This window comes from Anomaloglossus baeobatrachus, chromosome 3 (genome assembly GCF_048569485.1).
Source record: "Anomaloglossus baeobatrachus isolate aAnoBae1 chromosome 3, aAnoBae1.hap1, whole genome shotgun sequence".
In the NCBI taxonomy this organism is placed as follows: domain Eukaryota; kingdom Metazoa; phylum Chordata; class Amphibia; order Anura; family Aromobatidae; genus Anomaloglossus; species Anomaloglossus baeobatrachus.
In genome coordinates, this window is record NC_134355.1 from 464,846,782 (window position 1) to 464,861,457 (window position 14,676).

General features: G+C 46.5%; 1 protein-coding gene across 1 annotated transcript in view; it reads left to right on the forward strand.

The window, feature by feature from the left end:
- LOC142295436 (T-kininogen 2-like) overlaps positions 1 to 4,512 on the forward strand; it is a 72,077-nt gene extending 67,565 nt beyond the window's left edge. Inside the window, exon 11 of the mRNA XM_075338537.1 lies at positions 3,826 to 4,512. Within this exon, the coding sequence (XP_075194652.1) occupies positions 3,826 to 4,512 (687 nt within the window). The remainder of the gene's footprint in view (positions 1 to 3,825) is intronic.
- The last annotated feature ends 10,164 nt before the right edge of the window (positions 4,513 to 14,676 follow it).

Genomic DNA, 14,676 nt, shown 5'->3' on the forward strand with positions numbered 1-14,676 from the left:
GGATATAGTTTCTTCTGTATTGCCAGTCAAGGCTTCCAAGAAGATAAAACTTTGATCTTTAATTGATTTTCCAAATATGCAATTCTTGAAAAAATAAATTTGGTCTATCTTTTCAAACTGAAGACGAATAGTTGGAGGCTCAATTGCATGTCAATGTAGTGGAATCAAAAGTTTGGCTGCTCACCATCTTGAAAGAATGTTCATGTTTTCTAATGCAATTATAGTGAAGATTTTAGAGTGTAAAGTATAAATGTAGTGTTGTTCCGAGAAGAGAAGAGGCTAAGCTCAACCCACCGTCTGCTGGAGAACACCAAGCTGAGCAGTTCAAATAGCAGAGACGAAAGTTTGGGGGGGAGAAGAAAGTTTTCCAGTCAATCGGGGATCCAATTAGAAGTTTTATTCATTTGACAGCAGTACAATTTTAGTTAAAAAAAAGTATTATCTAGAGTCAAGACCTCATTAATTGTAAATTTACAAACACTGAACTATAGACTATTTCTTCTGTTAGCAAAACTATTCATACAAAGTATATGTGATTTTAAAAAGTCCATAAAATACTCGGGCCATGTGCCCACGATGAGTTTTGGTGCGTTTTTGACCCTGCGTATTTTCACAATGACAATAACAGTTTTTTAGGCCACGTGCACACATTGAGTATTTGGTTAATTATTTTCCTTAGTATTTAAGAGCCAAAATCATGACTGAGCAAAAAATGCAGAAGTGGTACACGTGTTTCCTTCACCACCAATGATTTTCCTTTTTTCAATTTTTGTTTTTTCTTCACTTTCTACCAAGAGACAACTTCTTTATTTTTCCATCAATATAGTCATATGAGGGCTTGTTTTTTTGTGGGTACCTGAAGGTGACCCAGGATGGAGAGCATTTATATTCCTCATTACGGGGGACATACAGTATATACAGTCATATGAAAAAGTTTGTGCACCCCTATTAATGTTAACCTTTTTTCTTTATAACAATTTGGGTTTTTGCAACAGCTATTTCAGTTTCATATATCTAATAACTGATGGACTCAGTAATATTTCTGGATTGAAATGAGGTTTATTGTACTAACAGAAAATGTGCAATCCGCATTTAAACAAAATTTGACCGGTGCAAAAGTATGGGCACCCTTATCAGTTTCTTGATTTGAACACTCCTAACTACTTTTTACTGACTTACTAAGGCACTAAATTGGTTTTGTAACCTCATTGAGCTTTGAACTTCATAGGCAGGTGTATTCAATCATGAGAAAAGGTATTTAAGGTGGCCACTTGCAAGTTGTTCTCCTATTTGAATCTCCTATGAAGAGTGGCATCATGGGCTCCTCAAAACAACTCTAAAATGATCTGAAAACAAAGATTATTCAACATAGTTGTTCAGGGGAAGGATACAAAAAGTTGTCTCAGAGATTAAAACTGTCAGTTTCCACTGTGAGGAACATAGTAAGGAAATGGAAGAACACAGGTACAGTTTTTGTTAAGCCCAGAAGTGACAGGCCAAGAAAAATATCAGAAAGGCAGAGAAGAATGGTGAGAACAGTCAAGGACAATCCGCAGACCCCCTCCAAAGACCTGCAGCTTCATCTTGCTGCAGATGGTGTTAATGTGCATCGGTCAACAATACAGTGCACGTTGCACAAGGAGAAGCTGTATGGGAGAGTGAAGGCGAAAGAAGCTGTTCCTGCAAGCATGGCACAAACAGAGTGGCCTGAGGTATGCAAAAGCACATTTGGACAAGCCAGTTACATTTTGGAAGAAGGTCCTGTGGACTGATGAAACAAAGATTGAGTTGTTTGGTCATACAAAAAGGCGTTATGCATGGAGGCAAAAAACCACGGCATTCCAAGAAAAGCACTTGCTACCCACAGTAAAATTTGGTGGAGGTTCCATCATGCTTTCGGGCTGTGTGGCCAATGCCGGCACCGGGAATCTTGTTAAAGTTGAGGGTCGCATGGATTCAACTAGGTATAGCAGATTCTTGACAATAATGTGCAAGAATCAGTAACGAAGTTGAAGTTACGCAGGGGATGGATATTTCAGCAAGACAATGATCCAAAACACTGCTCCAAATCTACTCAGGCATTCATGCAGAGGAACAATTACAATGTTCTGGAATGGCCATCCCAGTCCCCAGACCTGAATATCATTGAAAATCTGTGGGATGATTTGAAGCGGGCTGTCCATGCTTGGTGACCATCAAACTTAACTGAACTGGAATTGTTTTGTAAACAGGAATGGTCAAATATACCTTCATCCAGGATCCAGGAACTCATTAAAAGCTACAGGAAGCGACTAGAGGCTGTTATTTTTGCAAAAGGAGGATCTACAAAATATTAATGTCACTTTTATGTTGAGGTGCCCACACTTTTGCATCGGTCATATTTTGTTTAAATGCGGATTGCACATTTTCTGTTAGTACAATAAACCTCATTTCAATCCAGAAATATTACTCAGTCCATCAGTTATTAGATATAGGAAACTGAAATAGCTGTTGCAAAAACCCAAATTGTTATAAAGAAAATAGGTTAACATTAATAGGGGTGCCAAAACCTTTTAATATTACTGTACCTGGAAGGTGCCCAGGATGGGGGATGTATATATCTACAAGGGGCCCAGGATGAGGGGCATATCTATCTGCAAGGGGACAAATATGGGGGACATATTTACCTGGAAGGAGCCTATAAGTACAGAATGGAAAACATTATTACATAATGAAGGGGGGGGGCAACAAATAAGTCTTTGCAAGATTTAGACTACTACAAGTGTCATAATTCTGACCTGATTGAGGTTTTGTGTGCTCCCCCGATCTCCCACAAATAACCCATTTATTATACTTGATCAGACCAGCAAAACCCTACTACTAGACAAGCTATATCTTTAGCAGCTTGTAATATGAAAATGATGCATTTCTGAAAACTAACTGTTTTTGAAAAGTTCATTGTTTTTCCAAGATCTTTTACACAGAATTTATTTATTATTGTGGTAAAACCCTTTTAAGGATCATGCTGGTTAGAAATACTACACAGTGGAACCTCGGTTTACTAGTAACTTGGTGTGCGAGTATTTCGCTATACGAGCAAAGCTTGCTGTAAATTTGTAACTTATAGTTAATACTCACTGCACACACTTCCGGTTCTGCACTTTCACCGCGCTCTGACCCGCTCTTGCAGTCCGCACAAACACGCACAAATACACACAAATGCACACACACATATTATGCTCACCTTAACTTCCGTTCCATCGCCGACCTCCTGGTTCTTGTAATTCGCAGGTACAGAATGAGTATCCGGTAACTATCGCGACAATGAAGGAACTTTTGCTGTCAGCCACTTCTCAAAGGCAGCGCGCTGACCAATCAGAGGTAAGCGGCTCATGCCTTTGACGTCAGCGCTCTGGCAGCGGAAGCTCCGGCATCGGTCGCGTTGGTTACCCGATACACATTCTGTACCGGCGAACTACAAGAACAAGGAGGCCGGCAAGGGAACAGAAGGTAAGGTGAGCATAATATGTGTGTGTGTTTGTGTGTGTTTGTATGTGTTTGTGTGTGTGTTGAATGGCACAATAGGGGACCAGGATGGGACATTGAACAAGTTGTGGAACGAATTGTCTGATCTTGCATTATTTCCTATGGGAAATATTGCTTTGCTAGACTAGTAACTTGGTTTACAAGCACACTTCCAGAACGGATTTTTCTCGTAAACCAAGGTTCCACTGTAAATGTACAAAAATTACAGAGTTGCCAAAATTATAAAAGAAGTCTGGGAACTGAAAGAGCCTAATATTTCTCTAATAATGTACATTTTTGTTGCTGTTTTTCTTTCCGCAGGCACGTTTATCTATAAAGGGTTTATCACCTCTTCGCATGATGCCATCTATTGCTGGATTACAAAGAAGGTCATCTCGTTCCCCTGATAAAACAAAACACAAAGGGAAGGAAGCAGATCATAAAGAGCAAAAACATGGAAAAAATCAAAAGAAAGATAAAATAGACAAAGGGCATAAAAAACATAATGGCAAAGATGATCATTCTTCAGAAGAATCTGCAGAAGACAACAGAAATAAGCCACATGTCCTACCTAGGCCTACAGTACCAGCAATTCCTCGAATCCCAGAGATAGACACCAATGTGCTTGTGACAACAACCCAAAAAGCTATCCCAACAAGCGCACCTAAGGATCACGGACCCCCATTGACACTGCCTCCTACACCACTCATACCAAACCTTTCACACTCTTTACCACTTACACCAGCAGGTCCAGAAAAAGAAACTTACCCAAATATTGATGAGCTGCTTATATTAGGTCTTCCATCGCTAGAGCATGAAGATGACCCAAAGTGTCCTGGGAAGCTGTGGCAGCCATTATCGCCTATTCTACAAATTACCACTGATAAACCATTTATTATTGAAGGCCTCACCTTTCTTGATGAGGATCTACTACTTCCAGAAAGTGAAAATCAATTACCAAGTCTAGACATAGGTGGAGAGATACCTGATGTCGACCTAGATTTCTAGAGTAAAGTAAAAATATATCTATAAAAAATCTATTTCTGTAAATAAGGTCGGTTTAACATTGACATGATAAACAGGTTATAATAAAGCTTCAAAAAGATGAAATTGTGTACCTCTTTTGTACCCTATATTTATTAATAGCACAAGTAGTAACACAAACAACCTTTTTTGGGACCCAAAAAATATGACACACATATACACACAATCAAATATACTAAATAGACTGAGGTTAAGTTCATACAATGAGGTTTTTTGTTTAGTGTTTGCAGCTGTGTATTTAAAGGGTTATTCCCATCTCCAGGATCCTATCCCAATATGTAATAGACGTAATAATAATAACGTTAGCCAATACCTCCAATTAGAAATAGTTCTCCTGATATAGCCATGTCTCTTACCTCATGTGCAGGGCATTGCAGCTTCAGTGTCCATGGTTATGTGCACTCATATAGTGAAAGTTAGTTAGTTGCTTGTGGTCGTAACCATGAATACATAAGCTGCAATGCCCTGCACATGAGGTAAGAGACATGGCTATATCAGGAGAACTACGAGAGAGAGAGAGACGCTGCATTGTTGATGCAAAAATATACAGTGAAACCTTGGATTAAGAGTAACTTGGTTTGAGAGCATTTTGCAAGAAAGCAAAGCTTTTTATAAATTTGTAACTTGGTAGCAAATACTCACCATGCAAACTTCTGGTTCTGTCCTTTCACCATGCAATGACCAACTCTGGAGGTCACTTTCTGTACATATGTACTCGGCACAGTATACCATTGTGCAGTGCAGTATATACTATATAACATGTCTATCAATTTGCATTTGTGGATACAGTATTGTACTTTCTTTTTGCTATCCAGCACAGCCATACCTCCCAACCGTCCCGGATTCTGCAGGACTTCCCCGATTTTTGAGGTCTGTCCCGCAGTCCCGCGGCTCACAGCTGATATCCCGGCTCCTCAGTGCAGTGAATAAATGAAATTAAATCTTCATCAGCTCAGAATTATCAGGGCAGCCGGGACTCAAACCCATGAACCATGAGCTCATTGTCTATAGGCGGCAACTCTACTGCTGAGCCACTACCTGTATGGAAAAGCATAGGAAGATTTGGTTATCTTGACCTCTGTATTGCAGTTGAGAAATCAGAAGCAGATTATTCAGCTGCAAAGATGGAGGGATGGATGGAAGGATGGAAGGATGGATGGAGGGATGGATGGGATAGGATGGAGGGACGGATGGAGGGACGTAGGAAGGGACGGAGGGATGGATAGAGTGATATATAGATATATGACAAATAATAGATAGATACATACATGATAGATACATGATAGATATACGAGGGGCGATCCAAAAGTAATGATAATCGGTTATTTCTATTGCACACAGAAATTAAAATAAAATGTTTTCTTCTCTCTTAGGTACCCACTAGTCCAGGAAAAAAAAAATCACTTAAATAGGCCACGATTCCTGGGAGCTACATTCATTTGAATATGAACTGCCGAGGAGTGAACATCAAAATGGAAAAAAACAAGCTCAGAGCATCAAATACCTCTGCTTGAAAAAAATGACTACCAAAGACATACACAGCGACTTGGTGGAAACATTGGGGGACTCTTCTCCTCCATATTCCACAGTTGCACGCTGGGCCAAGGAATTTTAGCTGGGAAGAACATCGACGGAAGATGAACATCGTGAAGGACTCCCATCCACGTCCCTCAATGAATAAAATGTGAAAAAAGTTGAAGACATCCTATTGGCAGATCGAAGAGTGACTATCAGGCATGTAGCTGAGGTCACAGGGATCTCATATGGTAGTATTCAAAGAATTCTTGCAAAAGAATTGCATATGAGAAAGGTCTCCGCGCTTTGGGTGAAAAAATGTTAACCGACGAGAAAAAGAAGAAACGAGTTAACATTTCAATAGCAAATCTCGAAGAGTTCCAAGCAGACAAGGAGAATTTTTTGTCAGGTTTTTTGACCATGGACGAGACCTGGATCCACCACTTTGATCCCGAAACTACACAACAATCGATGACATGGAAACGAGCCGACGAACCGACGCCGAAGAAATTCAAAGTGTCAAGCTCAGCAGGGAAGGTTATGGCGTCCGTTTTTTGGGACGCTGAAGGAATTATTATGGTGAACTATTTGGAGAAGGGAGCCACTATTACGGGCTCCTACTATGCAAACAAATAAGAAGATTGTGGGAGGCTATCAAGGAGAAAAGGCGCGGCAAACTGCGGGCTGGAGTGCTGTTTCACCAAGATAACACGCCGGCTCACAAAGCTGCAGTTGCCTTGGCAACCATTCAAGAAGCGGGCTTTGAACTGGTGGAACACCCCCCCTATTCGCCAGATCTAGCCCCCAGTGACTTCTTTCTCTTTCCTCGCCTCAAGGAACACCTCTGGGGCAAGAAATTTGACGACAATAGCGCCAAATAACCGCTGTTGGGAATTTTTTTGAGGGTCAAGATCAAGAATTTTTTTCAAAGGGAATTCTAAGTTTAGAAAAGAGATGGACTAAATGTATAGACTTGTTAGGAGACTATGAAAAAAAGGGAACCAGCACGATCTGAAATTGGCATGCATGTTAGGAGACTATGTAGAAAAATATTTTTTTTTTTAATATATTCATTGTTTATTATTGATTATCATTACTTTTGGATCGCCCCTCGTATATTAGATCGATAATAAACAGAGGGATAGATAGATAGATTTAGATAGATACATGATAGATATATAATAAATCGATAATAAACAGAGGGATATATATATATATATATATATATATATATATATATATAGATAGATACTGAATCTCTTTGTAGGTGAAGGAAAGAGTCAGATTCTTTTGTTCCCATAAAACTACTATAAAGTAATGAGGAAAAAAAATACAAAATGTTTTTTTTTACTTTCACCACCTTGGATTTAAACCAGCAACTCTCAAACATGTCCAGCAGCCTCCTAGCTTTTCTAAGTTGTTGAGCTACTAGGAATGACAATTCAGAAGGAGGATTTTATATGAATAAACATACAATGCAGCCTCTCACACAGGACATAAGAGATCCATTGTACAGAGCAGCGTCTCTGTGTCCTATATTGTAGAGGGAGAGGAAAAGACATTTTTTTCTTCTAATAAAATTACTAAAAATAATAAAAAAATAGAATAATGTAATTTTATTACACTTTTTTATAAAATAATAAACATACAAATCAGCAAATAACATGGACATATTTGGTGTCCCTGTAATTGTGACGCCCTGGACTAGCCAGGTAGTCACAGGTAGACCCCCTGCACAAACACCAGCCCCTAATAAGGTAACAACAGCCAACCTACAAACCCTTGTCACCTCTCTCAGTGTTCAATGGTAACACCAGGGGGCGGAGCCAGGCGGTTGGCCACACCCACCGAGGAGTCCAGAGGGCCTGAGACAGGAAACAGAAGCAGTCAGTCTTGAAGTACAGTTCAGTCAAGTGGAGTGGAGTTCAAGTGCAGCAGGCCTGAGGCGTCAGGTCTGCAGCAACAACACTGACCGGTGTTGGGGTCGTAGCCCTGGTACCGTGGCAAGGAGGCAGACGGTGGTTGCCACCTGCAGGAGCCGGGAAGACAGCTGGTGGAACCGTAAGGGCCTGGTACAGTGTAGTGGCCCGCCGGAACCGAACCAGGGAGCCAACTGGAAACCAGAGCACCAGGAGGGGTACTCAGACCCAGAGCGAGGTCCAGATGCCACTGGACCACGTCGAATTCACTGACTGAGGTCTGGACCTTAGGTCCTTTCCCGTCCCAAGACCCGAAAGACAGCAACAGCCCACCAAGGGGGATAGAAAGCCACCGCACAGGCAGAGAGATCCCATGGGCCAGCGCCTGCGGGCAAACTGGTTCCCCGACACACATCAAGCCGGGGAGCGGACTACCGTTGCTGAAGCATAGGCAGTCAAGTTCTACAAAGAGGTGCAGGAGAAAGGCGGGAGCCACCAACCTGAGAAAGGGGCAAAGCGCAGCCGGCTGCGGGCACAGACCACCATCCATTTTGGTTTACCAGAGACTCCGGTGTATCTGTCATAGTGAGTATAACAGTGCCCTCGGGCCGCGCACCGCACCACACCATCTTGCCCGCACCTCACAACCACCGGGCCCCAGGACCATCACCCCTTGCCCACGGAGGGATCAACACCAGGCTGCATAACACCGTCCCCGGGAGCCTAGTTAACGTCAGCGGTGGTGCCCACATTCACCACAACCCATGGGTGGCGTCATGAACTTATACCTTTAAACTCCACGGCCAACTCCCTTTCAGAGCGACGTGACCCCCAGGTCCGGGAGGAGCTCGAGCCACCCACCGACAAGCACGGACCCGAGTGGCTCGGCAGCCGGCCGAGCCCCGGGGCAGTACACATCGACTCTTCTGGCGTCACAAACAGGATTGAACCCATCCACTTACCGGTGGAAGTGTGCCTTGAAGCAGAAGTCAGTGGTGACCCGTTGAAAAAGTTCAGAATCAGCCATCTTGTCACTGTCCCTTGGCTCGAAGTTTCCCGCCAGACCCGTCTTCCCCGCGAAAAGAGTGCGAGAGTTGAAGCCCCGCCCCCTGGGAACAGAGCGGTGCAGAAGTTTGTGCGGCTGAAAACTGAAGCTGTACAGAAAGAAAGCGGAGTGCCCCGAAAAGACCAAGGGGGAGAAGCGGGAAGACATCCGCGCCCAATGTCGATGGCGAAGTGGCACCGGCCGCTGGAGTTGCGGCGCCCGCGGATGTGCCCGGTGAAGGGAATGCTGTGGCGCTTGCTCGGGTCGCAGGAGCGGGGGAGGCCGCGGCTCCGGCGGTTGCCCAGGTAATGCCAATCTCCTTGCCCTATGTGCCTGGTGCTGTCTGGTTACACCAGTACGATGGGAAGCCTGATGCTTTGCAGGTGTTCTGGAAGAAAATGTGCACATCCTAGATTTGTATGCTATGACCAGCGTGCAGCGGTAGTCCTGGGGCAGCTAACCGGCGTGGCTGAGCAGGAGGTGGAGACATGTGCGGACGCTTACTGGATCTCGGTAACCTCCATTTTTGATAAACTCCAGGTCGCCTTTGAAACCCGCATGGAAGCAGAGTTGCGGATGCAGTTTTACCATTGACGACTGCGGCCAAAGGACAGTATAAGAGACTATGCCTTGTGGCTATGTGGCGCCCTGGACTAGCCAGGTCGTCACAGGGACTACAACATGCACCCCCACCCCGAGATAGGCACATCAGCCAGACACAAAATCCTTGTTGCCTCCCTCCAGGGGCTGATATCCACACCAGGTGGGGTGGAGCCAGGCGGTTGGCCCCACCCACTGAGGAGTTCACAGTCCTGGAGGCGGAAAAAGGAAAGCAGATCAGTTAGGGAAGTGGAAGTGGAAGAGTGAGGAGTAAAGTGGTAGTAGAGGAGCAAACTGACTGTGTCCGGGTACGTGGCCCGGTTACCGAGAGCAAGGTTGGCAGACGGTGGTGGTCGTCTGCAGGAGAGACAGATCGACGCGGAACCATAGGAACGGGGACGGGCGGTGGCCCGCCGGTACCGAACCGGGGAGCGAAGTGAAGCCAGCACAAACCGGCAGGGCCTGCGGACCCCGACCAGGCTTGGAGTCGCCGTTAATTAGGTCAAATCAGTGAGCGGAACCCCAGGGGTTTCCTAACAGCCAAGACCTGATTGAAGGCAACCGTCCAACCAGCAAAAGGAAATACAGCTACCGCCACAGCTAGAGTTCCAAGGGCCAGAGCCTGCGGGCAAAAGGGCTCCTCCGGCACATATACACGCTGGGGAGCGGGTTACTGGTAGGAAGCCATCGGGACCGAACATACACAAAGGTGCAGGGAAAGGCAGCCACCATCAACCGTCCGGGAGAAACCAAAGCAGCCGGCTGCGGGACCTGTCCATCCAGCCGTTTGGTTTACCAGAGACTTTGCATCCATTTGTGGCTGAGTGAGTACTACGGCACCGCGCTGCACAGTCCAAGCGACCCTGCACCTTGCCAACCCTGCCTCCCCGACACCTCAACGGGCCCCGAGACCACCAACCCCCTACCCACAGAGGGGAGAGAAACATCCCAGCTGCTCCCTACCAACGCTCCCGGGATCCCCGTCAATAGCAGCGGTGGTGCCCAACCTAACCACAACCCGTGGGTGGCGTCATGGAACAAATCCACAAACCGAACTACCCCCCTTTCACTCACGGGCGAGGAGCGCCGCTCGAGTCCCCGGATCCGGCCCACCGCTCGAGCCACCGAGCAGCAGCAGCGCCGGACCCGAGCGTGGTGAGCGCAGCGCCCCGGCGCCCGCGACAGCTACAAACAGCCCTGCGTACGCTAAAGCAGGTAGATCCCATCAATGAGGTGGATGGCAACAAGATGCTGGTGGAGCAGTTCCTGCTGGGGTTGGGGTCCGCCGAAGATCGCAAACAACTGCGGCTGTGGTCGTTGGAGCATACTGACCTAGACTTTGCTGTGCTGAAAGAACGGGCCATCAAGGCACTTCAAACATCAGAAGCCGGTACCCCCGACCCGCCAGCTTGGCCGGTGGATACCGCCCCTGTCTCGGTAGCGCCCCCCTTGCTGGCCCTACCGGCCCCTGCAGCAGCCGCCGGAGGTCTAGGAGAACTGACACCGCAAGTCCGGCGCCTGAATGAGGACGTCGTCCGGATCCTCGCCGCTCTCCAGCTACTGACGAGAGTCAAGCCCCCGGAGAAGATCCAGCTCGCCGACACCCCGGAGGACATCCCTTGCATGCAGCGGAGGAGGAACAACGACACACGGTATGGACCACCAATCTGCTACAAGTGTAACAAGACCGGCCATTACTCCCGACTGTGTCCGTTAAACGAGCAACCCCTGAGGCCAAGGGCCAGTCCTCAGGAGTAGACTCCCAAGGCCCAGCTGATTGGCAGGATCGGTACGTTGGAGGCCGCCCCGTCATCTCCCTGGCGGTGGATGGTGTCCCAACCATGGCCCTGCTTGACACTGGATCACAGGTAACAACTATGCCTTATTTATTGTACCAGCGATATTGGGCTGATAGTGATTTTACCCCTCCAGATGATGGACTAACCATCATTGCAGCCAATGGGCTCCCTATGATCCAGGTGGGATTCAAGGAGGTGACCCTGACTGTGGGACGAACAGAGCTGAGACGTCAAGGGATGATTGTGGTGTTGAATGACACTAGGGACCGAAACCCAAAAGTGGTCCTCGGGACCAATGTGATTGAGCACTGCATGGAGGAGGTGTTGAGTCTGTTGCAGCAGTTGTCTGCCACTGTGGGAGGGGGCCGACAGAGGGCTTTGCAGCATGAAATCCTGGCCCTCCTGCAGCGACAGCAAGTGAACATGACAGGTGGAGAGATTGGTGGTGTGCAGGTGATGGATTCTACACCCCTAGTGGTGCCGCCACGGAGTGAAATTTTGATCTGGTGCAGGGCAGCAGTAGGATCCCGAGGGCAGGATTACCTGGTAATGGTAGAGCCTTTGCCTTCGGAGCATTGGCCCATGGTAATGGCAGCCAGGGGGGTGATTGATGTCAAAAAGGGGAGAGTGCCTGTGAGAGTGCTAAACTGTGGAGAGGAAGAGGTCAGGCTTCCCCACTATGCGACCATATCCACGTTGTTCACCATAGACGCACATGCTATCCATGACATGACCCCCACAGCTACTACACCACACTCAGGCAGTGACCTCCCACCCGGGCATTTAGAGGAATGGTGCCAAGAATTGCATGTCGGCACCGAGGCTACCCCCATGCACCATAAGGAGGGGGTATACAGGGTAGTGCAGGAGTACGGACAGGTCCTCAGCAAGCACCCGCTAGATTTTGGGAGAATTAAGGGGGTCCAACACCATATCCACACAGGTATGCATCCACCCATTAAAGAAAGGTACAGGCCAATCCCACCTGCACACTACCAGTGTGCCAAAGACATGTTGAGGAACATGAAGGAGGCAGGGGTAGGTGTAGTCCCTGTGCAGCTCCATTGGTGCTGGTGAGGAAGGATGGTACCATGAGAATGTGTGTGGACTACCGGAAGATCAACCAGATAACGCACAAAGATGCATACCTTCTGCCGTATTGAAGAATCGCTTGCTACACTAAAGACTGCTAATTATTTCTCTACCCTAGACCTCACTAGTGGCTACTGGCAGGTGGCAGTTGCACAGGAAGACCACGAGAAGACTGGGTTTGCTACCCCCATGGGACTCTGAGTTTAACAGTATGCTATTCGGGCTATGCAATGCCCTGGGAACCTTCCAGAGGCTCATGGAGTGCTGTTTGGGACATCTCAACTTCGAGACGGTGCTGCTGTACTTGGACAACGTGCTTGTGTACTCCAAGACGTATGAAGCTCACCTGGAGCACCTGGCGGACGTGTTTGCAGCCCTCGCCAAGTACGGGATGAAGCTGAAACCCTCCAAGTGTCATCTGCTGAAGCCCAAGGTACAGTACCTCGGGCATGTGGTGAGCGCAGAAGGCGTAGCCCCAGATCCTGAGAAGATTATGTTAGGGACGCGGGACACAAGTGATCCCTTCTCGATCTGACCGTTGTTCCCAATTAAAATGTCGTTTGTGCACAGCGAAAAAGAATAATAATTAATTGGAATCAATTATGACTCTTCCTCTCACGACAGGAGCTGAGGCAAAACTGAAATCTTTATTCTTGGACAGCTAGACCACAAAGTAAAAGGGGTGCAAACAAAAGTTTTAGTCCAATCAAGTATCGTAGGTCGGGGCTTCATGACGTATAGGATCTGCATATCCTCTCTTTGATTGGACAGTCCAGACTCCAGGAATTTCTTTTGTCCATCTGTCTCGGGTGCAAACAGGATACGGCAGCCATCTTTGAGAATACATGTGCTGATATATATATATATATATATATATATATATATAGTGCCTACAAGTAGTATTCAACCCCCTGCAGGTTTACACATTCGGAATTAACTTGGCATTGTGACATTTGGACTGTAGATCAGCCTGGAAGTGTGAAATGCACTGCAGCAAAAAAGAATGTTATTTCTTTTTTTTTTTTTTTTTTTAAATTGTGAAAAGTTTATTCAGAGGGTCATTTATTATTCAACCCCTCAAACCACAAGAATTCTGTTTGGTTCCCCTAAAGTATTAAGAAGTATTTCAGGCACAAAGAACAATGAGCTTCACATGTTTGGATTAATTATCTCTTTTTCCAGCCTTTTCTGACTAATTAAGACCCTCCCCAAACTTTTGAACAGCAGTCATACTTGGTCAACATGGGAAAGACAAAGGAGCATTCCAAGGCCATCAGAGACAAGATCGTGGAGGGTCACAAGGCTGGCAAGGGGTACAAAACCCTTTCCAAGGAGTTGGGCCTACCTGTCTCCACTGTTGGGAGCATCATCCGGAAGTGGAAGGCTTATGGAACTACTGTTAGCCTTCCCCGGCCTGGACAGCCTTTTAAAGTTTCCACCCGTGCCGAGGCCATGCTTGTCTGAAGAGTCAAGGCTAACCCAAGGACAACAAGGAAGGAGCTCCGGGAAGATCTCATGGCAGTGGGGACATTGGTTTCAGTCAATACCATAAGTAACGTACTCCACCGCAATGGTCTCCGTTCCAGACGAGCCCGTAAGGTATCTTTACTTTCAAAGCGTCATGTCAAGGCTCGTCTACAGTTTGCTAATGATCACTTGGAGGACTCTGAGACAGACTGGTTCAAGGTTCTCTGGTCTGATGAGACCAAGATCGAGATCTTTGGTGCCAACCACACACGTGACGTTTGGAGACTGGATGGCACTGCATACGACCCCAAGAATACCATCTCTACAGTCAAGCATGGTGGTGGCTGCATCATGCTGTGGGGCTGTTTCTCAGCCAAGGGGCCTGGCCATCTGGTCCGCATCCATGGGAAGATGGATAGCACGGCCTACCTGGAGATTTTGGCCAAGAACCTCCACTCCTCCATCAAGGATCTTAAGATGGGTCGTCATTTCATCTTCCAACAAGACAACGACCCAAAGCACACAGCCAAGAAAACCAAGTCCTGGTTCAAGAGGGAAAAAAATCAAGGTGTTGCAGTGGCCTAGTCAGTCTCCTGACCTTAACCCAATTGAAAACTTGTGGAAGAAGCTTAAGATTAAAGTCCACATGAGACACCCAAAGAACCTAGATAACTTGGAGAAGATCTGCATG